This window comes from Drosophila rhopaloa, unplaced genomic scaffold (genome assembly GCF_018152115.1).
Source record: "Drosophila rhopaloa isolate 14029-0021.01 unplaced genomic scaffold, ASM1815211v1 contig_3, whole genome shotgun sequence".
In the NCBI taxonomy this organism is placed as follows: domain Eukaryota; kingdom Metazoa; phylum Arthropoda; class Insecta; order Diptera; family Drosophilidae; genus Drosophila; species Drosophila rhopaloa.
Genome location: NW_025335123.1, coordinates 20,984,156 through 21,011,126, shown reverse-complemented (window position 1 = coordinate 21,011,126; position 26,971 = coordinate 20,984,156). Strand labels below are relative to the sequence as shown.

Sequence of the window (26,971 nt, the reverse complement as noted above, 5' to 3'; positions counted from 1 at the left end):
TGTTACCTCCTGCTCCTGTTTTTTTGTTCAACTGTTTGCTCGGGCATTTCAATAGAAAATTTTAAATATTAAAGTTTTGTGTGCTTAGCGCCTGATGCCCGTGTTATTGTATTTGCGTTTGATATATTTGTATATACATAGCTCCGCCGCTTGTTGTTGTTTGGAAATTGAGTTTCGGCGTTGATACTTCTATTTAGTCAGGCCGAAAATTTTGTTTTTATGTTCGATTTCAAGTGGGTGCGAGCGAGAGGGCCGTCGTGGGAGGGGGATGCGTGATGAGCGCTTCCGTTTCCGCCGCTAGTAGGGCAATTATTATGCTACTCAAACCGTTCGAGCGCAAATAATTCCAACTGAAAAAAATGAGGAAAAAATACAGAAAATCGTAGCCGACCCTTTGCTATCCATGGGATTTTTAGTCGACAGTAAATTACTTCATCTGCTGTTGAATTTTCTGCATTAACTTGCTGCAAATTAAGAGTGTCTATATATTTTACGCATTATTAAATATATATGTATGCTTACTTTCAGCATCGGCCTAAAAATGTAGTAATGTAAATGCTTAGAAAGTTAATTCATCTATTAACGTATTATTCTTGATAAGTCTTTGGATATTGATTACATGTTTCTTAGTTTGGGGCTAATACAATATGGCATATATGTTATTCAATGATATATTTTCTAGAGTTTCTAAACGACTTTTAAGTTGTTATAAAATTAAGCAATTTTGGTTTCCCATTTATTTTTATTTTATATCAGTAAACTAGCAATAAGATAGGATATTGTCAGGAATGGCCAATATTTTTTAAATAAAAGGGTACGCGAACTGTTTAAATATCAATAGCGTAAGAATGAAAAAGAAGCACCGTGACTGTTGTAAGTCGCTCATTGTTGCCTTTTTTCAAGGGGCACACGTCAATAATTGCGCTCGAAAAGAAGTTAAGGAAAACACAATCAAGCGAGGGGTCCTGCCAAGATCTTAACCCCTGGCTGCCCCGCCGTCCCCCTTTCCGCCCCATCGTGCAGCTCTTAATGTGAAAATCATGCAATGAACCAAATTCGAACGGAAATGATTCACACTCCAGCTGAAATGCGATTCGAGTGGCTGAGGGACCAGAACAAAAATACGAAAAATACAAAAATAAGGGGAAAGCCCCCGAGAAGGGCGTCTCGAATCGAAATTGCGTTTTCAACAATTGCTGCAACAACAGTGACGCCATTTGAAACAACAATAGCAAATGTTTTCCTTACCCCTACATGTTTTCGAGATGAGCGACTGCCACCGATGAAAGCCAGAAAAAGGGGATGCCTACACTGGCAGAAAAAAATGAGAAATAAAATAAATGATGGCAGGATAAATATTGCAAAATATTAAATAATCCCCAATATTTCTACTTACAATCTAAATGCACCCGACTAGATTTATTATGTCATTATTAATTTTATTTACCTATTTTGCCAATATAAAATATTCTAGTTTGGGTATGCTTTCTACTGTTGCTTTAGAAATGGTACTATAACAAATTCAATTTTCTCTATTTATGCGCACATTTTTTGCTCAGTGCACAGTGAACAGACAAACACTGTCAACGCAAATATTTCACTTCCTGTTCTTTCGATTTTCCCCGGCTAGCTGGAGTTTTCCTGAGCCAAGCTCCGACAAAAGGTTCAAAGGTCAAGGATTTTCACGTTTAATTAGACATGAGACGTTGCCACAGCAGCGGTACGTGGGCGGTATGGGCGGTGCGGGGGCGTGGCAGCATCAGTGGGCGCAGGAGCGGCATTTAAATTTCCAATTAGCCACCCACTGGCGGCAAAAGCTTCAGGTTAAATACCTGAGTGACACAAAGAAGTGTTTTTGAAGCTTAAGTCGCTCGGACTGTGGAAAATTTCGGGGTGGTGAGATGGAAAGCTGGGTGGAAAAAGTGGGCGGAATTGGGGGTGCCGTCGAGACATTGTCTTGGCATTTGTTGCTCTTTAATTATGCGCCAATTTATAATTAAATGATCTTGGCAATATTTCAATACTTCAGCTGTAATTTGCCGTCTAGTGAAATAATTTTCATTTTGCTCGTTTGATTGATGCCTTTTGTACGATAATAATAAGCTCTCAAGGAATAATAGATTGAGTGGAAAATACTAGAATTGAATTTCAGGACGCTTAGCTGCTAATAAATAAAAAGGAATTAATGCACATTTAAGAAAGTCAATGAATTGAAACGTTTTCAATTGATAAAAGGCTTGAGTACAGGTCTGAAATTGATTTTGAAGACTATAGTTGTTTCTGTGAAGAATAATATTATTGTTGCGAACAATTGGAAAAACATACAGTTGCTTTAACAATATTTTAAATTCGAATAGAGATATTGAGAGAATCAAGCCATAAGTCTCAAGAGCTATGTTCCTTTAAATTCAGATTTAATTTGGTAAAGTTATGTATTCCAGAAGTTTAACTTTGGGTCACCTTTTTAAAGCTCATCGAAAACTTAAAAATAACTAACATCAAAATGGGTCAAAAAATGAATAAAATGACAAATTTTCGGTTTCGGTGCTTAAAAACAATAAAGCTAACACAGTGAAATGTTAAATTTGTATTGACTAATCAAGTTTGTTCATGTTCTCCAAGATAATTTAATAATAAAAATATCTCTTAATGGAGAAGTGCATTTGGGCAATATTCGCTTATATTTCTTATGTGTTTTCGGGTTATTTGCGACATCTTTGAATTGCAATGAGACGTTTGTCGCAATTTCCCCCACATTTTCCACCCACCAGCCTTTTAAGATGTTTTCTCGGGACTCGACGCATGCCATTTGCCATATTTCAATTGCATTTTAATTCATTTGAGTGTGTGCATTTCCAGTTTCTTTGCCATTTAACCCCTTCGAGCCAGACACTTTTCCCGCTTTTCCAGCTTTTTCTGGGAAAAACCAGCCCCTTGTGTCAGCGATGAAGCCTCGAGGAGACTGGCACTACTTTAGCATTTAATTATTCTGAAAGAGATATGTATGTGATGGCACATATTTACGTTCACACTCCATGGGGTTAATGTAAATTTTTGGTGGCAATTTCATGGGAAAGTTCGGGCTTTGGCTCAAGGGATTTGCCAACTGGATTTGTATGTAAGAGTCTACTAATATGTTAGTCAAATGTTTGTCTCTATTTAATCGGGATTATGCAATTAAAATGCACATTCACTCGGACAGAATGGGCTTAAATAAAGTAACAATGTACCCACTGAATTGATTTATTTTGATAAGCGCTCATTTGACGTAATATTTTTTTGGAATCGTTTATAAATATTTTTCATATCTATTATGTTTTAATATTTTACGTAATATTGGTATTTCCTTCTTTTTTTGTGGTTATTTCTTTTATTTCGGATTTTTACAATTAAAAGTTCGGTTTTCCATTGCCTCATTGTTTTTACTTTGCCTTTGGCCATTTGATATTGTCACTTGCCCGTTTCTGTGTTGTATTTCTGGCTTAAAGGACGCTTTTTATGGGTTTTTAATTTTCTTTGATTTGATTTCCATTTCCGTCCTCCGCTTTTCGTCTCGTCTCCTTGTCCATGCATAAATATGTTTTTCCTCGGCTTTTCCTTCTTGACGTCCTTGCAGTTTCTTATTTATTTATTCGGTTCCGTTTCTGTTGTTGTTCGCTTTAATAGCTTCATAAAAATTTCTTCATTTGATTTCATGTCAATTTTCCTCCCTCACCCACCAACGAAATGATCACAATAAAATAATAAAATGCAAGTAAATGAAAATGAAACGCAAATAAAATTTTATTAACTTAAAGTGAGGGACATTTTGCGGTTTGTTGAGGGCGATAAAAGATAAAAGATAATATTTCTTTTCTGTTTTGAGCCGCAAATATTTGTGTTAAATGAAAAAGCTACGAGTTCCAATTAGAAACCATTTAAAATGAGAAATCCGAGTTTGTTGCGATCTCAAGCGTAATTCCGCAATTTGTTTTATCTCCTCCAGTTAAGGCGAACGTTCTCAGTCTCTGAAAATAGATTCTCGGTTTTCAGAAGGGACCCCCATTTTTCAGCACTTCTTTCCCCATCGCAGGACTCCAAGGAATTTTCGGATTCAGGGATCTTCCGGTTCTGGGGTTTTCTTCACTTTTTCGCAAGTCGCTTGATAAAATTAAATTTATTCATCATATTTACAAACGACAATAATGTATTTTGCTTGCATTTCTCCACCCTTTTGTGGTCTGTTTTTTTATGTCTTTTATCATTTTTTTGCCAGCCTTGAAGTGCAGCTCACTCAATTTCCTGGAACGATTTGTAAGCATATTAATGGCTGGTTGGGAGCTTGGGGCTTTAGGGGGTTAAGGTGGAGCTCGCACCTTGACCAAACGGCTAGACAAATATTGACTATTTGTTTGACCACCATTCAAATAGAAACGCTAAACAAGCGTTGTCCATAAATGGAGATATAAAACTAAAAATAGAGATGGTACAGTATTAATTAAGGCATAAATTCTTTTGGTTAATGTTTTTCCATATTTTAAACATACTTATACGCTGGCTTAATAAAAACAAGAAAGGAAAGCTAGATTCGGGCGAAGCCGATGTTGATATACCCTTGCAAAATATTCTGTAAATTATATTCTCCAAAATTATTCATATGATGCATTCTTAATACTCATAAAAAATCCCAACTTCCCAACTTTAAAAACACCAAAGACGGACAGACGGACATGTTTATAATATATATACTTTATAGGGTCGGAAATGTCTCCTTCATTACGTTGCAAACTTAATAAAATTATAATACCCTCTGCAAGGGTATAAAACCTTCAAAATACAAACTATGCGATTATCCCGCTTTTTTTGGTTTCCAAATAATTTGAAAAAACAAATAAAGCGCAAATAAGCGATAAGAACATTACCTCATTTCTATTTATATGCTAGTCCATACACATATTTGTAGATTTGGGTTTTTCCAATTGTTGGCCGACGGATGAGAGACTTAGGCGGCCGCGTACTATAGATAAGAATATATTATATTTTCTAATATTTTAAGCTTCGTTGTTTCTTCAACTTATAGCTACGTTTCAGTACACTTTTTAAATTCGATTTGATTAGATGGAACATCTTAAGATGCTGAGACTGTTATCCTATTTGCTTGGCTTATTAATTTTTCCAAGTGTACAAGGAGGAATTGCGTCCAATTCAAAGGATCAGTCGATGTGCGTTCTCCAAGATGCACCACAACAATGCGGCTCCTTTTGCCTGGCCGCTCTCAACCCGATATTCGACGATACTGATAGTATGCGAACGACGTTGGATGAAATCAAGGCAGAGCTGAAGGCCGGATTGGATTCGAGACTCAAGCAGGAACTCAAAGAAGACTTCGCGAATTCAATTCAGGCTCTGCAGACCAAGCTGGATGCGAGATTGGACAGAACGGAGGAACTTAGGATGGTGAGTTACTGATAGCAGACTTACAGACATACATTCAGACTGACAGACAAATAGAAATCTTAGAAATCCCATCGAAATTGCTTATCTCTGTTTATAGGTAAATTTAATGTATAAAAAACACCATTATAACAGTTTTTTAGAAAATTAGTATAATACTGCAACGAAATATCATTACAAATTTTGTTTAGTTTCTTTTGAAACGACGGTGACAAAGTTATCAATACTTTCTTGTGTAAGCTCAAATAATATTTATTGCAGTAACCAATTAATTTAAATATTGAAAAAGAATGCAATGATTACTATTTAATCGCCTGTTCTAAATTAATTTGTACAGATGAAAATAACAGCCGATGTCAACGATGATCTCAAAAGCCAACTTAATACTTTGCATGACACCATAAAACATTTGCAGAGTCAGTTAAAAATATCCGAAGGTCAAATCAAAAGCAAAGAAGACATTTTAAAGGTGAAAGAGGAGCTGATCAAAAGCCAGCATGAACACCTTAAAAATAGAGATGAACAAATCTCGGACCTTAGGACTGAAATTAATTCGATTGATAACATAAAATCAGAACTATCTAGTCAGCTTTCTGAATTGCAGAAAACTGATGACATTTTACATGACTCTTGTCCGAGTGACAGTCCCAATGGGATTTACCAAATAAAGCTTCGGGGTCTTGAACCCTTTAAAGTGCCCTGTGTGTCGTCGACCTTTGGTTGGACTGTAATTCAAAGACGCATTGACGGATCCGAGAACTTCAATAGAACCTGGAATGACTATAAATCTGGATTTGGGAATGTCAGGGGAGAATTCTTCATCGGGCTGGAAAAATTGCATCGGATGACTGAGGCACGACCCCACGAACTCTACATTAAACTTGGGAAGGTTAATGGATCCACCAGCTACGCTCATTACGATGACTTTAAGATTGGGAGTGAGGAGGAAGAATACAAGTTGAAGAATCTAGGGAAATATTCTGGTGAAGCCGGAGACTCCCTTTCAGACAATAAGAACCAAAAGTTCACTACATTTGATCGGGATAATGACAATATCAATGATTTCAATTGTGCCTCTACATATGGTGCATGGTGGCACAAAGCCTGTTCAGATAGGTATACCTGTTTATTTATGCTCTTATTAAATCTTCTTACTATAATCATTAAAATTACAGTTTGCTCAATGCCAAATACTTCAAAGATGGCAAAGGTTATCGAGGAATTCTTTGGTACTCATGGCAAGAAAATGAAGATGAATTACTTACCTTTGTCGAAATGATGATAAGGCCCAAGTCCTTATAAGTCGCACTGTTTAAGTATGAAATATTTGAATATTTATAAAAAATACTATATCTAAACTGTACTCCTAATGGTGACTGGTATTAATTTGTATTGATTTGATGAAATGGGAGATTTGATAAAGTGATTCAGATTATTTTACAGTTGATCTTATTTTAGGAACATATATACGGATAAGTGGAGAGGGTTGGTAATCTATTTGTAGATTTTACTCAATTTGGGTTTACAGGAAACTGTCAGTGCGTTTTTGGGGACTTCCAATTTGCCAGAATTCGGAATCCTAAATACGGAATCTTGAATCCGGACCCCGGGAAACATTCATTCAACGACACTCCCTGTATAAACAATGGGGACTATGCAAGTTTCCGCTTTACTTTTCATTCGGATGCCGTTTGCCATTGTTATTAAATTGCGTATTTAAAATGTTTGTATTAACTCATTATGATTGGTATGTAAGGGAGTTTGGGGAAATGATCTGGATAAGGTTACTTTGCAGCCTAAAGAGAGGTGGTTGCTACCCAAGGGGCAAAGTCAAGGCAACGATTGCACTTCTGCTCTGGTGTTGATTGTGATTCCCGAAATCAATTCAAATACCGGAAGACGGTGTCTACAAACATACTTACGCACTACATATAAGCACTTTCAGTAGCATCTGAAGATTATTCTGCGGTTCTAGATTATCAGTTAGCTAGACACATAAATATAATATATAAGTACGAAACGAGTGCGTAACGCGTTCGCTTTTTATACGCAGGGAATATTATTATTTATAATTTATACAAAAAAGGTGCAGTTATTCTCTGATCGCAGTTATTACAAATCGACTACATTTCGATTTCTATGCCTATATTACTAAAAACAATGAAGCTATGTCTATTTTGCGCTGCATTTTGCCATCGTTTCTATGGCATATATATATATAATATTGTTGTCCGATTTTTATTTAATTAAAACCGTAATTTGTAATAATAATAATATTTTAATATAACCAAATCCAAAAGAGCAAAAAAAATAATTAAAAACAACAAAGTTATAATTTTTTTCCGATTCTTCCTATGGGAGCTATATGATATATTCGCCCGATCCGACTCGTTCCGAATTATATACTTCCTGCAATATTTATTAGCTGCAATAAGTTGCGAAATTAAGTTTAAAGCTTATTAAAGGACATGATTAGTATTTGAGGTGTTCAAAATTATAAAAACACAGAAATCCAGTAAGTGGATCTTGGTAATTTTCCTGGGTTAGTTTCCCTATGACGATTGACTACTGTGAATGCAGAGAAAAGCAAATAAGCGAATGAAAACCGAGAAAAATAGCGCGAGAAAGGACAAAGACAGAAGGAGGGAGAAAGAGGGAGACCACACAATAATGGGGAAAAAGGAAAGCAAAGTAGGAAATTATGATATCATCTTTATGACGCCATTATGGTCGCTGTCGCTGTCTTGCTTTTCCACCCGCATTTTCACCCTTTCACTCGTGTGTGCGAATGTGTGTGGGTGTGTGTGGGTTCTCTGCCCACCACCCACTCTGTAAACATGCTATGACTAACTGTCATGACCTCCCCCCTCCCAGCAGGAAAAACCACCTCCTGTCGAGGAAAACTGTTGTAAATGTCAAAGACCGGAAAAGCAAGATGGGGAAAATGCAACAGTTTTGCCTTCGGCTGTCTTTGGGTTAAGCCAAAAGGGTTAACAGTGCCGAAAGCCAAATAAAAAGTAGCAGATTCTTTTCGCACCATTTCAAAACCGCAACAATTTGGGGGAAAAGTTGCGAAAATGAGGGGGAAATAAATTTTCGCCGTAGTTATTTCAAATAAAATTCGATTTCCCTCTAAATTATAACTAGAAATGCCACAAAAACTTCACTTGACTTAATTAATTAAAATAGTACATAGTTTTTTAATGCTTGCTAATTTTAAAAATTAATTAATATTATTTCTTTTTTTTGTTATGAACCATAGAAATATCTTACAGAACTTAGAATTTAAGAAACGTTTTATGTATGAAAATCCTTGAAAATTTCATTTGAAATAAAATTGCCTAAAATCACATAAATTGCTTGTCCATTTCTTGTCGCTTTTTGAAAGTGGAAAACTTTCGCTTGCGTTGAATTCTTGAAAACCACTGAAATGTTTAGTTTTGGCCTAAGCCCCACCTGAGATAATTATGGCAAACTTGTGCTCCTATATCGGTATATATATATCCCCCCCCCCTTCCCCACTAAGCTGCTTTGTTTCGAGCCGTTTTACGTGTTTTGCCAGGCCAAAGTCTCTCATAAATTTAATGATGTTTTTGCCTCGGCTTTTCCTTCTTGCCTTCACAATTTCCTTTTTTTTTCGTGCGTATTTTTCAGGCTTCAGTTTTTGTTTTTCCATGGGGCCCCTAATGAACGCGCTGATGAGGCGGGCGCATAAAACTCGACTTCCAACTCAGCTTCCAAACGCGGTGTCTAACGTTCTAGAAATAACATTTGTAGGTAATAAATTCAAAAGATAATACACCCACAAGGCCTGGTGTTCGGGGTTCTATTCTGGGTTTCTTTCCAGCCTGTTCTAGGCTGCACATAACTCGCCTGGTCCTCCTTGGGATTGCTGCACTGCCAGAAAAATTATACCCAAAATGGGGAACTTTTCAAAAACAGGAACAAACAGCTGAACAAGGCTGTTTTAAGGCAGCCTTGTTGTATGCATTTTAAACGCAAACCATTGCTATACATTTTTCTAATAATTAATTTTATAGGCAAAGCTAGATTGCGTTACTCGCAGTGTATTTATTGCAGCGTTAAGCCAAGTCTGGGTATAAATTTAGACGAGTGTTGGGGCGGTAGGGGGTTAAGAGCCACGCACATTGAAATATTACACCTGCAATTGGTGATGTTGGGATGGGGTTTTGTTTTCCCCACTGGGTGGGTGGGTGTTAATGAGGTTGTGTGTGTGTGTGTGTGTGTATGGGCATAGGAATAGGTTGGGTGGCAGGACTAGGGATGAGGTCAGAGGTTACTGCGTATAACGATGCGTTGGTTAATGTTAGTCATCGTCTTCATTAACCAGATGTGTTAGGCCCTAATTTTATTTTACTTTTGAATTCCTCCATCTGCTCTGATTTTAGATAGCTTCATTGTGTGTCAATTCCTTAAGTAGGTGGGAAATTTCATTATTTATAAAATGGCTCCCATATAAATAGATTCCTTCACAACTAATTGTGTGTCCTCATATTACTGAAATAATCTTGTATACATTTTGTTTTTAAAATGGGCCTAGGAACTTCTTTTTATTTTTTCATTAGCAAAGGACTTACTTTATTACGTTATTTTTTATTATTTAAATTTTATTCATAAAAGTACTAGTTCTGAGACATGCCCTTTTCTTATTTTTGCCATAAAACTTTGATGGACCATTTGGTGGAAAACTACAATAAAACCAAATGTGAAATTTAAAGCTAGTCCTGGCAGTATCATTCGTATGTATGTATATATAAATCCAGCGATGATATACTCCTACCTCGTATCTCTTTGTATTTTCCTCTCGATTTTTGTTGTACAACATTTTCCACTTAAGCCACAAGAAGAGCCCAAAAAACAGATTCTCCTCTTACCGAAATGGGGATGTGGATATCTGGAGTGGGTGGGGCTTAAAGGCGGCGGCGTGTCATTAGGTTACATGCTTGTAATTACAATTCAGAGAGGGAACTCGGTGAAAAACAAGAGTCCAAGGCAACCGCCCCTCGTCCCGAGTCTCGTCCTGCAGACTCCTGCCGGGTCATCGAAGTAGGGGGACTTTTTGGGGGGGGAGTTTTCGGGGGGACCCGTAAATCCCCGTGCCCACATATGCAGATTGTCTTCTGGCTCACCTTTTTTGGGCGCCCTCGTGCCATTCTTTTTTGTGTTTCCTGCTGGTGAACAACACAAAAATTATGTCATAAAAATGTTACTGCTAATGTTGAGCACATGCACTGGGGAAAATTTAATTTTATTTTAGTTCAAGCTTGAATATCAATGAGAAACATCCCATTTTCTCATTTAGAAATCTTTTGAATAGCAATATTAAAAACAAATCTATAAAGTAAAGTCTTTTGGAACTCGCTGGAAAATATAATGAACAAGCGATTTATTTTTATGAGTATATAAGATAATATAAGAAAAAAAAAGATTTAGTTCTTAAATGTAAATTAATTACCTAGAATGCAAATCTTCTTTAAACTTATAAAAATCTTTTGCAAGAAAAGGAGTAAACAAAAGCGAATCAAAAACTAATATTAAAACCGAGTTTAAATCGACAAAAACAAGGCAATCTAAAGCAAATATTGTTATTGTATTTTGTAAGAAAACATTTTTGCTGCGTGCATTTGTAAAAAATACACACTCACAAAGGAAGCCGCAGCCACAAAATGCCGCATTAAAATCACAAAATATAAATACAATATGCAGGGCTTTGTGGCAGCACCCCTGCCGAATTTTCCAGCCCCCCTTTCGCCGCCCATCCGTTTTGCGGAAGGAAGCAGGGAACTTTTATGTTTATGGAAAATAACGTGAAAGGTTGTGGAGGTCCAGAAGGAAAAATAAAGGAAGGGGGAGCGGAGGTAAGTGACTAACTTTCGAAAGTTTGCCAGCGATAAAAGACGCTACAACAATTCTTTTTCGATATGGAATATTTCCCGTTATTACTTTACAAACCCTCCCTTTCCCCTTAAAAAAAGCAACGATAATTCAGGGATACTTACAGATGCTGTAAAAATAATAGCAGTCATATTAAAGTTGCACTTAATCTTATTAAAATACTACTGAAGCTGATATACTTAAAAAAAACCTATCTATATACATAACCCTGAGCAATTGTAGTTACAAATTAGATTCGAAAAACATAATTTATCTACCCATTTTAGTCATTTTACTGCCACTTCAGCTGTATATCTTGCCTTTTGGCCAAGAGCTTAGCTTGATTAACAGCCAAGACCCAAAGACCCCAAAACAAGCTGGCATTATCTCATCTTGTTAGCTGTCATCGGGGTTGGATATCAACTAAGTCTAACACTTGCTTTGTGGAAGTAATTTCGGCCATAAACTGTAATGGCTTATCTAAGAATACATTTTAAGTAAATGCACATTTTCTAGGGCTAAAAAAATTTAAGGCTTTCAAGTGGAAATTATGTTTAATAAACCCAAATGCCTTTTTTGGTTTTATAAATATATATTTTTAATTTTAAAATTTAATTTATAAAATCAAATATAAATACTTTAAGGACAAGAATTGGTATTTATAATTATATATATTTTAAATAAACCCTTTATCTGGATATTTATATTTAAACTTGATAGCAGAAGTCCCGTTGACTTTCAAGGCTTAACAAAAATACATACTAAAGCATTTTGCATGCTTAGGTTATACAGAATTCTTAAAATACTTTCCATTTATTTTCCCCACACATTTCCTTTGAAACATGAAATTATAATAAAATGCAGTTATTCTTAAGCCGAGCCAATTAAAATTCAATTCCTGGCCCCCCATAATTCCACGAACTATGAACTTTGCGTACTGCCAGTCCCCAGTTTATGATCTTTTGAGCCTGCAACCAATCCCCATTAAAGTGCCAGATGCGTGTGGGTCGTAAAATATGAGTGATTCCGTGTAGTATCCGAGGGTATTTTCATATTTTCATATTTTCATATTTCCCGCATTCTGCAGCCCACTTCCCGTTTATCTTTGTATCCCTGTATCTTTGCATCTTGCGATTCATTATTCTTTTCCATTGTCATACACCTCAACCCCCCCCCTCCCACGTTTTTTGCTTGGCTGGCCTTTAATGTGTCACCGTAGACATCTATTAAAACTTCATTCATACTGCGGTTTGCAGGATACACGCGATGAGCAGGATCCATCCACGAGGAGCACATTCAAATCTGATTTCGGAAATGGAATATGCGGTGAGATGGCGGATCTCAGGGGTCGGGGAATCCCCGTCAACGGCAGCGAGAACAAATACCAGAAATTAGATGAGCTCGGCTTCAGCTAGCAAGTCCATCTGTCAAACATTGTGCCCGGTGACAGTTTCTGTGGCTTTTTATTGTTGCCGGGGGAGCTCCTTTTTTTTTGGGGGACGAGCATCCTGCACGCAGAACAATATTTTTCCTATTTTCCCAAGCTGAAACAAATTTGTATACCAATTATACCTATTCAACAGTATTTCATGTTGTTTGAAAGTTCAAAATTAATTCTATATCTTCTTAAATCACTATATTTGTGCTAGAGAAGAATACTAAACAACTTATTTACATATTTGAGGATATTTTAATTTGTATTCTCTGAAAAGTATTTGATATTCAGCCATTTCACATTTTTTTTTACAAATTCCAATTGAATGAGAATTGTAATTAAAAATGCAGTAATACTTAAAGTTATTTTAAAATTATTAATATATGTGACATTTGTGGACAAGAACTTTCAATAAAACATACAATTTTTATGACATAAATAGATAAATATTTGGTAGAAACATATTGATTTTAAAGTTATTTCTTATGAAGCGATTTTGATTATTTTATGATAAATTTGTTCGAGTCTCTGTGTTTTAATACAAATACAAATTGAAATAATATTTTTTTTTTAAGTGCTTGGGGGATGCTGCTTATGATGATGTTGTTGCCTTTTTGATGGTTCGCTTTATTTTTTCCTGCGTTGTTTTTTTGGGGGCGGAGAACGTTAAAATATGAGCACATTTCACTCGCTTAGAGTGTGTGCTCCTGTGTGTGGTGTGTGTGGTGTGTGTTGTGTAGATGGCACATGTGGCCACTTCCAGCCCCCGTAATTTCGCCCTATACCATTCCCGTTCTTACCTATCCCATCGCTACCTGGCAACCATATGTGGCCTTTTATTACGATTATGATTACGTGTAAGTGCAGGAGTTGGGGGCCCACGATTCTGTCCCCGGGCTGTGGGCTCCATTAAAGAAATCAGAAACCGGCAACAGCTGACAGAATCAATATCTACGTATATCCCCCCTCCCCACTCCCAACCTCATTATGCTAATCACAATGATTAGAGCTGGTGGAACCCAGAAACCAATCTGGGCCGCGATTCCCAGCAATTTGTCACGCCGCCTGGGAAGCCCATCGGTTTTATCAACCGCACCAGATCTCGAATCTGAGATCCCAGATCTCTCGAAATCGTCGGAGAACGAGCCGAAAAATCCCAAAAACGAAACTACGGCGAAAATTAAAGAATATAAGCACTAAAGTTCAGATAGTAGGCCAGCGATATACACTATCGATTTTAAATAAATAAATAAATAAATAAAACATTGTGTCTTGGCGTGTAAAGTTCACAATCCTAAGTATTAAAATAAATAATAATAATAATAAAGAACTACGTTTGGCTTTTAAAGTTCAAGGTCCCAAAGAATCCAAAATAAAATTAAACATTATTTTTTGCGATCTAAATTCCAAATTTCAAGAGCTTTAAAATGAAAGAAAATACTGCCTTTGTTGATTTTAATTTAAAATTTCAAGTCAGCAAAAAGAACGAAATGGTTCGACTGCAAATAGTTTTAACAATAAAAAATTCTTTAGTTTTTTTAAACTTTATATTATTATTTTTTTTGTTGAAAGCCTTAACCTGAATGAAGTTATTTGTTAAGAAGTTTTAGTTTAAACAATAAATAATTTATTATTTAAGCATGTACCTGTTACCAACTTCGAGGGACTGCCATTGGACTCCTTCCCATGGCTAACGATTAATTTGTGAAAGAGGTTCGGCGGTCAGTTGGGCAGGTCCAAAGCCAAAGACAAAGACAAAGACAACGCCAAGTTAAAAGCCAAAGAAAGAGCCCTAAGCTCCAGTTCCAGTTCCAGTTTTAAGACAAAGACAAGTTCTTGTGTTATTTAATGTGGCACGGCGACGGCGTTGGCGATGTGCTCATTGATAATCATAATCAAGCTAATGATGCGGCAGACGATAAGCTGCACCGAGAGAAAAAGGTACATCAATGAGAAAGGAATAAAATATTGATATTTCATTATGTACAAAACATTGCAAATCACTTTTTTCTTATTAGTTTAAGAACGTTATTATAAAAGTATTTTTAATTCAAAATAAATAAATTATAAAGGACTTTTAAATTTAAAAAAATTAAGAAACAGGTAAGAAATTTTTGTATTCTAATTGAAGGTGGGCCAAAACTGTTTATTTTTTTTGTGTTTCATACTGGACTTTTTCCGCAGTGTGCGGTAGCGTGTTGCCTGTACCATTTTCCAGACCCGAAAGCGGCTTTAATGATGATATAGCTGATCGCTCCGCCGGCGAGTGACGATATCTCCAATTGGGCCGAAAACATTCCTCCAATCCTGGCCACTTGCTACTTATCCGGGCCAATTATCTCTGGGAAGAAAAACCGATTCGCCGGCTCATCGAAGACTGGAGTGTGGACTGCCGGACTATCAGACTACTGGACTAATGAGTGCAATTTGCTTCTTGTCTTGGCCACTAAATGCTCGCATTAGTTTAGATAAATAGCTTAATTAATACGTTTAGTCTGGCTGGCGAGCGAGAGCCTCCATGTCGGCAATTACAACAATAACGAGCGGCAATTATTAGCCTAATGGCATTGTTTGATTTCCGCACTGCACTTTTGGGCGCCATATATAGTTTGGGATCCGCTAAGTGGCCACTACTCTGGCCGGGGGAGGGGAAAGGGGGGTATGGAGTAATGTTTGGCCAGGCCAAATAGATGGATGGCTGTATTCAGTGGCCCGATTAGCGCATTTCCACACGGGGGCTTCCATTAGAGCCATTCGCATAAATGGGTGCGAGTAATTCACCGACTTCCATCGGGGGCCACTTTCGCTGATGGAAAGCCCTCAAACGAATTTCGAAAAAAAACTACAAACTACAAAGGCAGTTCTTACCGGTCAACCAAAATGTATTACAACTTTAACAAGGCTCTACTTGCCACACTGGACTTTTAATAGGATTTTACATTTACAAATAAAATAAATTATTTCGGAGCGATCTTCATCAGGCAAATTAAATGAATTGACATCATGGAATTAAAATAAAAAGAAATAGTGAATTATAGTTCAAAGATTTTAAAACAATTTGCAATGAATTACAAGTCTAGTACGAAGATTAAAATTGCGAATATAATAGTTTATACGAAGATTAAAATTGCGAACATTATAGTTTATACGAAGATTAAAATGGCGAACATAATAATTATTAATTATTAATAAGTATCCAAATGCAAGTGAAATTAGCCAAGACAGAATCTTCCAGTGCAAAAGATTTTAATTATTCTGACCATTTGTTATACAACCTTAAGATTGCTATTATGATAGTTAAGCAACCATCGACTGTTCTTCATAACTGGCCGTCACTTAAAAGCTCATATAACCGAAAAGCAACCCGCATGTGATTATGGGCCACACCTAAAAGATGGGCTTCCGGCGATCCACTCACCGCCAGCATATCGAAATCAATTTCTCACGTTTTCGGTTTCATCGGGCGGATCGATTGTCGAGCGATTTCCCTGTGTCTAATGAATGCCCCAGTTTGGTCGTGGAAAATGCGCCACAAAGACAAAAGATAATGCCGATCGGAGACCCAAAAAGCCCATAACCCATAATCCATAACCCATAACCAAAAACTAAAAACCGAGAAACCAAGAAACCAAGAAACCAAGAAACGCCCCCGTTTCGGCCGAAAACAATAACCGTGACTAATGCAAATACCCGAATGCCTGGCCATGCTCATAAACACCTCATCAGCGATCATTACGATGCCTTCTCCCAACGAAATTAGAAATAAATGGGCAGCGAGACCATGCGGAATATGTCTCAATATGTGAGAGTAGGGGCCATAAATCGCGGCGTGGATCGCGGCTCGTTAAAAAATTAAATTAATAAAACTTAATTTGCACACAGGGCGAATAAAAAGACGAGCGAAGCAGACGCCAAATGACCAAATCAGAGCTCCAAATGAGCTGCCCACTACTTTCCACAGATCGTTCTCTCTTTTTTGTGTAATCTATGGGTTTTTAATACCCTATTAGAGGGCTATACAAATCTATCAATAAGGTAAAGTTTCTTGATTTAAATTTTGAATTGGGAAATTGGACTACCATATCTTAATAGCTTATCTTATATCACTTATCATTATCTTAAGCTATTTTAAAGAACCGAAAAATATATAAATATATATTAAATTCTGTTGGAAATTTATATTTTGAAAAATGGGATCTTCATTAACAATCCAAAAGTATATAACTTATATGTTATAATAAATATTTTTCTATATAAAATTAAGTTTAAAATAAACTATAATTTGTAATACAACTCTTGAAAATAAATAATAGTAGAGTAAAAGCATTTGAATGATTATAAAATATTTATGTCGTACGGCCTGCAATATAGTAGTTGTATATATAAGGGTATTTCAGCTTCAACCAATTGCGTTTTTTTGTTTTAGTTAGGTATAGATTTATGTTTTTTGTTGTGTTTTTTTTTGTGGGGCGTTTGCGACGACGGCATTTGCTGATAATGATCGATTTGGCGCTCGAGAAATGTGTCAAAAGCAACACCAAAGTCACTCGAATGAGTCGGCGAATTTGATTGGGCGGATGATTGATGAAACGGATTGGAATCGTGGCTTATAAGGGGCTTAGGTTATAGTGGAGGGTCCGCCGGAAGGACCCTTATAATGGATTGTTCACCGGCGGGGGGCTGGAATCACCGATAATTGGATTATAATTTGTTGAGGGATTTTTATGTCCAGCGCGATTCCTAATCTAAATTCAGTTGGGCTCCACAAACATTTGGTTTGCTAGTATTCTCTATCACAACTATAAGCTCTCAACTTTGGCCCCAATTTGGGGTCTTAAAAATAATACAACAATTTCTTTTAATCGCTTTTAAATAGCTTTAGCCTTGAAGTATTATTTGATTTTATTTGTCGACTGAGAGATTATCAAATAAATTCGAATTTTGCGTATTTAATAAAAATTGAATAAAATGTATAATAAAAAGAGCTTGCCATTATTATGTATTATTAATATTACCTAGGGTGCGTTTTATTTTTACTAAACCTGACCATTTTTATACCCGTTACTCGTAGAGTAAAAGGGTATATTGTATTCGTGCAAAAGTATGTAACAGCTAGAAGGAAGCGTTTCCGACCCTATAAAGTATATATATTCTTGATCAGGGTCACTAGCCGAGTCGATATAGCCATGTCCGTCTGTCCGTCTGTCCGTCTGTCCGTCTGTCTGTCCGTCTGTCTGTCTGTCTGTCCGTATGAACGCTGAGATCTCGGAAACTATAAAAGCTAGAAGATTGGCATTTTGCATGCAGATTCTAGGAGTTCCTACGCAGCGCAAGTTTGTTTCAAAAAGGTGCCACGCCCCCTTTAACGCCCACAATCGCTTATATACGATTTTAAAAATTTAAATATTTCGGAAAAGTAAAAATGCAGTTTTATTGTGTTTATCAATACCTATCGAAATGTAGAAGAAATTTTTCAAATCGGACCATTCGTTAAAAAGTTATGCGTGATCAAAGTTTCTATCTCCATCTCCCTCGCACTCCCTTTAGCTGAGTAACGGGTATCTGATAGTCGGGGCACCCGACTATAGCGTTCTCTCTTGTTATATTTGTGTTTAATTTTTCGGGCAATTGCCGCTGTAAATATTACCCTTCACTTAAACTGTTCAACACATTTTCGCCATAGTGTCCCGCCGATTTTCCAACTTTTTCCCGCCCCCTGGACTTTGCCACAATTTCGCCTGATTTGCCTTCCGATTTTACCCCAAAAAACACCGAAACTCACCACTCAACCGCTGCAAATCCAATTTGTTTGCTTAGGATGCATGAACCACAAATCAATTACGCGCCCTCTTCAACAACAACAACCACAAATTCTACAAAAACAACAACAGCAACAGCGGCAACAGCAATTACAAAAACTAAAACAACAACAAAAAAGCAGCGGGAAGGAAAAACTACACGGCTCAAATTAATGAAAATCCAATGAAAAGCGCCACATGCAGAGTGAGTACACGGGAAAACTCCACACTTTTTGGGCATCTACAGTCGTGTTCAAATTGATAATTTCAAACGGCTTTTTATTCTAACAAGGTATATTATCAATTGAATACTCCATTAAATCCATATCACTTTAAAATTACCTGGACTTTTAAATATTAAATTAGCTTTAATAGCTTTTTAGCTTAATTAAAAGATTTTGTTTATTGAAAAAGAAAAGCCATATGGAAATTCATAGTTAAATATTATCTTAATATATAATCTAGATAATCTGAAAAAGCTTAAAACCTTATAATTCATTATCGTTTTTTATTAAATGTTTAGTTTGTTTTATAAACAAAAAGTATGCAAAATGCGTAGGTCTGATTTTTTGAACACAGCTGTGTATCACACAAGCACGGTAGTTTTTTCGGTTAAAACAAATTCATTACGCAACTGGAATGAAAATGAAAATGGGAATAAGATAGCCCGAAGAGCATGACAAATGGAGGGCCCATTTTCCGGGGGCCCAGCGGGTGTTTCCTTTTTTTTGAGGCCAATAAAGAGCCGATCGCTTAGCGTGAAAAATGCGTGTGAGCAAAGCCACACAAGTCGACGGATCTCTTTTTTTGATTGAGTTGCATTTCCTGATTTTCCTGATTCCCAAAAAAAAAAAAAAAAAAAACGAATACGAAACTTCAACCGAAACCCAAGACGACTTCTAAAAAAAAAAAGATCCAAAAATGTTGACAAAACAAATAAACAAAAGTTTGCGGCGCAAATTCAAAGGAAAAACGCTAACAAGAATGAGAAGATAAAGTTGCATATCGCATTACAAAGGCTGTCATTATCCTGGGCTGGAAATCCAAGAGCCCCTCAGTTTTTTTGAGTCTTTTAAGTGCAATTGCAGGCATCTCTGGACATTGATTTACCCAAAGGACTCGCAGGACTCGCCCACAGGCGCCTGCAACCCGCAATCCGCAATCCGATACTTTCAAGTGGTCAACGGAGATATATATATATGTATGTATTATACTTATACGGCCACGGCCCATTGAAATTTGATTTCCATGTTTTGGATGTTTGGGTTACGCCCCGGCACTCTCCATAATTTACGATGGTCATCTGGAAATACTTAGGCTCGTTCCTAATTGCAATCGGGCCTGCCTGCAGCTGTCATCCCCGATCTCCAATCCACAATCCTCAATCTCCAATCCCCAGTCGCCATATCCTCAAGTCCTCAAGTCCTCAAAGTCCTCTCAAGTGGGTGTGGACTCGGGTCTCGAGCTGCGTTGGCATTCCGAACTTAGTTGGAGTGCTCCGGCAGAGATTTGGCCAAGGGTCCCATTAGGATTGGATGGATGTCGCTAATGACCGACAAAAGTTGCTGGTGCACATGCAAATGGCAGCGGTTTCAACAGGATCCTTCAGTTATCTCGGGCTTATTACAAACAAATGATGGTTTTTGTCAAACACTCCAATCGTAAGCGATAATATTTCCTTGTCAGCTTATCAATTACAAAAAATAAAGCCTATGTTTATTCTATTTGTTGATGTATGACTTTGGAAATAATAAAATATCACTATTTTTACGATAAAATAGCCGATAATTGTCAGATATTGGAATGCCATACCTTTTTGAACTCGTAACAAAATTTCCTATCAAGTTGCATTCACAGTTTTTTTTTGTAAAATTTTCAAAAATAATCATGATAAAAACCTCACGAAAAATGTCAAACGTGAAAAATTGGGCTTTTAACAATTTTTCGCTCAAAAATATCACTATTTTTACGATAAAAACGCCGATAATAGAATGCCATACCTTTTTGAACTCGTAACAAAATTTCCTATCAAGTTGCATTCATAGTTTTTTTTTGTAAAATTTTCAAAAATAATCATGATAAAAACCTCACAAAAAATTTCAAATGTGAAAAATTGGACTTTTAACAATTTTTCGCTCGAAAATATCACTATTTTTACCATAAAATTTCTAATAATTGTCCAATAGTGGAAAGCCATACCTTTTTGAACTCGTAACAAAATTTCCAAACAAGTTGCATTCACAACTTTTTTTGTAAAATTTTCAAGAAAAATCATGATGAAAACCCTTAAGAAAAATGCAAAAATCGGTCAAAAAATAAATTTTACCAAATTAACCTGGAATCGATAGTATATGTTTTTAGCTGCACAGAACAGTTATTCCTTTGGCTGTGCGTCTTATTTTGGCCAAATTAGAACCGAAACAGCTTAAACAAGAGAGAACGCTATAGTCGGGTGCCCCGACTATCAGATACCCGTTACTCAGCTAAAGGGAGTGCGAGGGAGATGGAGATAGAAACTTTGATCACGCATAACTTTTTAACGAATGGTCCGATTTGAAAAATTTCTTCTACATTTCGATAGGTATTGATAAACACAATAAAACTGCATTTTTACTTTTCCGAAATATTTAAATTTTTAAAATCGCATATAAGCGATTGTGGGCGTTAAAGGGGGCGTGGCACCATTTTGAAACAAACTTACGCTGCGTAGGAACTTCTAAAATCTACATGCAAAATGCCAATCTACTAGCTTTTATAGTTTCCGAGATCTCAGCGTTCATACGGACAGACAGACAGACAGACAGACGGACAGACAGACGGACAGACGGACAGACGGACAGACGGACATGGCTAGATCGCCTCGGCTAGTGATCCTGATCAAGAATATATATACTTTATAGGGTCGGAAACGCTTCCTTCTAGCTGTTACATACTTTTGCACGAATACAATATACCCTTTTACTCTACGAGTAACGGGTATAAAAACTATGATGTCGATCGAGAATATATATACTTTATAGGGTCGGAAATGTCCCCTTCATTGCAAGTTTATAAAAAGTATGACATTAATATATTTTCTAGGCCATTACTTTCCGGAAAATCCCTCCCCAAGTTTCCCGCTTGCTTCTGCGAAAGGTACTCTTCCGAGTGCTCTAAAGTCGCCCCATCATCCGCGCTGTCACTCCCCCAAGAAAAAGTGCCATCCCAACTTCCTCCAACTCTACCCGATCTTCAAAGGAAAGCCCCAGGCCCACCCCGAATAATGGAATTCCCAGTCGAGGATCTTGAAATCAGATTGTCAACATGGCCTCGCACGTGATATCAATGCATTAACGGAAGTGTTTCAATTGTGTATTCCCCGGGTGCCCGAAAATAGACACGGAAATGTAACAAACTTCTGGCTAAAGATCAATAATCGTCGCGCCCCCTCAGTAAAGGTATAGGTATAGGTATAGGTATGTGTGTATAAAGCCCCCTGAAGAAAACAGGGAACATTGAAAAATGTTGCCCCGCGCTGGGTCATAAAAAAAAAGGTGTCCAACTTCCCCATTTCGCTTTGTTTTTCCCACCCCTCGGAAAAACCGAATCCCGAATGCCGAATGCCGAATACCGAAAATGACAAACAGACGCGGCAAATAAATAACGAGAAATGTTGTGTAGGGGGCGTAATGCCATAGAGCCGGGGGTATTACGGATCCCCTGGTTTCTACCCACTTAAAACAAAACCCCCGGGCGAGCGACAAATTAACACGGCAGGCGGCTGTAGTCGAAAGTCCGGGAAGTACGGGAGCTTCGAGGGGATCTATTTTAAGACTCGGGGCAGACAACTCGGTCGCCTGATCCAGTAGTCATCCTATTCCATTCCATCCCCAGTCGCATCCATGTAGCACCTTTATTAATTGCAGGCGACGAGACGAGCGTTTGACATGTTTAATGCGAAAATCTGGAGAGAGGCAGGGAGAAAGCAGTGGGAGAGAGTGCACTGGGAGAAATTGAATGCCATTTATTTAATATATTTTTATTAATATTATATCAAACTTTAGCATGTTTCAGTTTCCCACTATAAATTTATAATTTTGAAAATCATTTACCTTAATGTATACTATTTATTATCAATTAGATGAATATGTGGATCATAAGTAGTTTTAAAAAATATTACAATAATTTCATGTATAGTTCTCTTTGATAAAATTAAGTAAATGCAAAATTACTACTATTATTATTTTTGAACTCCACATAAATATTTTGAATTAAATTGTATATATTCTCCATCAAAAGAGTATATTTGCAAATGGATTGTATAAGAAAAAGATTTTAAATCCTATTCGCTTTTAAACTTAAAATAATTTATAATAACATATAATACATTTGTCATGAGGTATACAATAAGTGTGAATATATAAAAACGGATGTAAAAAAAAAATAAAAATATATAGATGAAAAAATCAAAATACTTGCTAATCTTTTAAATATGTAATTTGGATTATAAAATTTTCTAGCCAATCAGTATTTCCTTTTCAGTGCACACCGCTTCAAAGTGGCGTTTAAAAGATTGAGGAACATTCGTGGGTCTATTTTGGTAAACAGAATGCCAGAACGTCTCTCCCCATCGCAGGCGACGTTGACATAGGCTGGAAATTCTTCCGACTCCATCTATTTCGGTTGCCGACCAGACAGCCCAGCATTAAACAGCCTATATGGCACATATAGCACATAGCACATAGCCCATGGCACATAGCACATCGCAATCTGCAGACAGCGGATTGCAGACTGCAGACTGGAGATTGGAGATCGGAGATCGGTGATCGGTGGCAAAGACAGCTGACGCCACACCCGGGGGCAAAGTCGAAAAAGTAGTGCCATGTGGGACTCCCGATCTGGAGCTCCATTCCGTTCCCCGATCGAAGGGACTCAGTTCGCATGTCTGACTCAATCCCCCGCCCTTCGTTTCCTTTGTCTGTGTTTTTATTTGAAAGGGGAAAAAACGGCAACGGCCGTTCCACAAAATTGGATCTGAATGAATGATTTTTATCCCCTTGCAGAGGGTATTATAATTTCAGTCAAAAGTTTGCAACGCAGTGAAGAAGACATTTCCGACCCTATAAAGTATATATATTCTTGATCAGCATCACCAGGAGAGTCGATCGATAAAGCTATCTGCTTGAAACTTTCCCAAAAGTTGTCTATCTATTGCAGGTAGTATATAAGTCGGAACGAGCCGGATCGGGCGACTATATCATATAGCTCGCATAGGAACAATCGGAAAAAAATTCAAAAAATGTATAACCTTGTTGTTTTTAATTTTTTTTGTTCTTTGGGATTTGATAATATTTAAATATTATTATTATTAAAAATTACGATTTTAATTAAATTATATCGGACAACAATATAATATAGCTGCCAAAGAAACGATGACAAAATGCAGCGCAAAGTCGACACAGCTTCATTGATTTTAGTGATATAGGCATAGAAATCAAAATAGTCGTTTTGTAATAACTGCAAGGGTAATGTTTGGCACAAACCTCTGACCTAAACTATAATATATAATATAGTGTAAAAAGCGAACGCTTACCGCACTCGTTTCGTACGTATGTATTTATTTATAGCTGGCTGATAATCTAGAACCGCATAATGATCTTCAGATGCTACTGAAAGTGCTTATCTATGCGTAAGTATGTTTGTAGACACCGTCTTCCGGTATTTGAATTGATTTCGGGAATCACAATCAACACCAGAGCAGAAGTGCAATCGTTGCCTTGACTTTGCCCCTTGGGTAGCAACCACCTCCAATGTGCGGATCCAAGAATAATAGTGTCTTCAGACTGCAAAGTACCCTTGTGCAGATCATTTCCCCAAACTCCCTTACATACCAATCATAATGAGTTAATACAAACATTTTAAATACGCAATTTAATAACAATCTAATCTCCTATTTCATCAAATAAAAACAAATTAATACCAGACAGCATTAGGAGTACAGTTTAGATTTAGTATTTTTTATTATTATTCAAATATTTCATACTTAAACAGTGCGACTCATAAGGACTTGGGCCTTATCATCATTTCGACAAAGGTAAGTGATTCATCATAATCTTCATGCCATGAGTACCAAATAATTCCATTACCTTTGCCATCTTCGAAGTATTTTCCATTGAGCGCACTGTAATTTTAAGTGATTATAGTAAGAAGATTTAATAAGAGCATAAATAAACAGGTTTACCTATTTAAAAAGTAATTGTGCCACCATGCACCATATGTAGAGGCACAATTGAAACCAATGATATTGTCATTATCCCGATCAAATGTGGAGAACTTTTGGTTCTTATTGTATGTGAGTGAGTCTCCGGCTTCACCAGAAAAATTACCTAGATTCTTCAACTCGTACAATTCCTCCTCACTTCCAATCTTAAAGTCATCGTATTGAGCGTAGCTGGTGGATCCATCAACATCCCCAAGTTTAATGTAGAGTTCGTGGGGTCGTGCCTCAGTCATCCGATGCAATTTTTCCAGCCCGATGAAGAATTCTCCACTGACATTCCCAAATCCATATTTATAATCATTCCAGGTTCTATTGAAGTTCTCGGATCCGTCAATGCGTCTCTGAATTACAGTCCAACCAGGCGGAGACGTCGCACATGACACTTTAAAGGGTTCAAGATCCCGAACCTTAATTTGGTAAATGAAATTGGTACTGCCATTGGGACAAGAGTCAGGTAAAATGTCATAATATTTATGCAATTCAGAAAGCTGACTAGATAGTTCTGATTTTGTTTTCTCAATAGCTTTTATTTGAGTCGTAAGGGTCGAGATTTGTTCATCTCTATTTTTAAGGTCCTCCTCTTTCACTTTTAAAATATCTTCTTTGCTTTTGATTTGACCTTTGGATATTTTTAACTTACTCTGTAAGTCTTTTATTGTATCTTTCAAAGTAGTTACTTGGATTTTAAGTTCATCGTTGGCATCGGCTGTTATTTTCATCTGTACAAATTAATTTAGAACAGGCGATTAAATAGTAATCATTGCATTCTTTTTCAATATTTAAATTAATTGGTTACTGCAATAAATATTATTTGAGCTTACACAAGAAAGTATTGATAACTTTGTCACCGTCGATTCAAAAGAAACTAAACAAAATTTGTAATGATATTTCGTTGCAGTATTATACTAATTTTCTAAAAAACTGTTATAATGGTGTTTTTTATACATTAAATTTACCTATAAACAGAGATAAGCAATTTCGATGGGATTTCTAAGATTTCTATTTGTCTGTCAGTCTGAATGTATGTCTGTAAGTCTGCTATCAGTAACTCACCATCCTAAGTTCCTCCGTTCTGTCCAATCTCGCATCCAGCTTGGTCTGCAGAGCCTGAATTGAATTCGCGAAGTCTTCTTTGAGTTCCTGCTTGAGTCTCGAATCCAATCCGGCCTTCAGCTCTGCCTTGATTTCATCCAACGTCGTTCGCATACTATCAGTATCGTCGAATATCGGGTTGAGAGCGGCCAGGCAAAAGGAGCCGCATTGTTGTGGTGCATCTTGGAGAACACACATCGACTGATCCTTTGAATTGGACGCAATTCCTCCTTGTACACTTGGAAAAATTAATAAGCCAAGCAAATAGGATAACAGTCTCAGCATCATAAGATGTTCCATCTAATCAAATCGAATTTAAAAAGTGTACTGAAACGTAGCTATAAGTTGAAGAAACAACGAAGCTTAAAATATTAGAAAATATAATATATTCTTATCTATAGTACGCGGCCGCCTAAGTCTCTCATCCGTCGGCCAACAATTGGAAAAACCCAAATCTACAAATATGTGTATGGACTAGCATATAAATAGAAATGAGGTAATGTTCTTATCGCTTATTTGCGCTTTATTTGTTTTTTCAAATTATTTGGAAACCAAAAAAAGCGGGATAATCGCATAGTTTGTATTTTGAAGGTTTTATACCCTTGCAGAGGGTATTATAATTTTATTAAGTTTGCAACGTAATGAAGGAGACATTTCCGACCCTATAAAGTATATATATGTATGTCCGTCTGTCCGTCCGTCCTTCCCTTCGTTTCTTTCCCAAAAGATGTATTTCTATTACAGGTAGTATATAAGTCGGGCGACTATATAATTTAGCTCCCAAAGGAACAATCGGAAAAATTTTTAAAAATATACTTTGTGGTTTTTATTTTAATTTTTTGGGATTTGATCATATTTAAATATTATGGAATTACAGTTTTAATTAAATTAAAATCGGACATCCATTTCATATAGCTCCCATAGGAAAATCGAAAAATTAAAAATAAAAAAATGTAAAAACTTTTTTAATTTGCTGTTTTTCTGTTAATAAAATATTTTTTTAAGATATAGTAATTATTTACCATATCAGAATTACGCTTTTAGTTTGTCAAGATCGGA

General features: G+C 36.7%; 2 protein-coding genes across 3 annotated transcripts; one reads left to right on the top strand and one right to left on the bottom strand.

Annotated features, from left to right (window-relative positions):
* The first annotated feature begins 5,103 nt into the window (after positions 1–5,103).
* On the top strand, positions 5,104–6,735 carry LOC108045460 (fibrinogen-like protein A). Its single transcript, XM_017124790.2, has 3 exons — positions 5,104–5,436; positions 5,771–6,549; positions 6,609–6,735. The coding sequence occupies exons 1-3, from the start codon at positions 5,113–5,115 to the stop codon at positions 6,733–6,735; spliced, it is 1,230 nt and encodes a 409-aa protein (XP_016980279.2). The 5' UTR covers positions 5,104–5,112.
* Positions 6,736–24,456: 17,721 nt separating this feature from the next.
* LOC108045457 (fibrinogen-like protein 1) lies at positions 24,457–26,216 on the bottom strand. Of its 2 annotated transcripts, none has more exons than XM_017124788.2 (3): positions 25,874–26,216; positions 24,782–25,539; positions 24,457–24,721 (listed from the first exon to the last, which is right to left on the bottom strand). In XM_017124788.2, the coding sequence occupies exons 1-3, from the start codon at positions 26,210–26,212 to the stop codon at positions 24,598–24,600; spliced, it is 1,221 nt and encodes a 406-aa protein (XP_016980277.2). In that variant the 5' UTR covers positions 26,213–26,216; the 3' UTR covers positions 24,457–24,597. The 2 variants fall into 2 exon arrangements, with proteins under 2 accessions (XP_016980277.2, XP_044317118.1); XM_044461183.1 differs by having other exon boundaries at positions 24,782–25,252; positions 25,874–26,020.
* Positions 26,217–26,971: the final 755 nt, after the last annotated feature.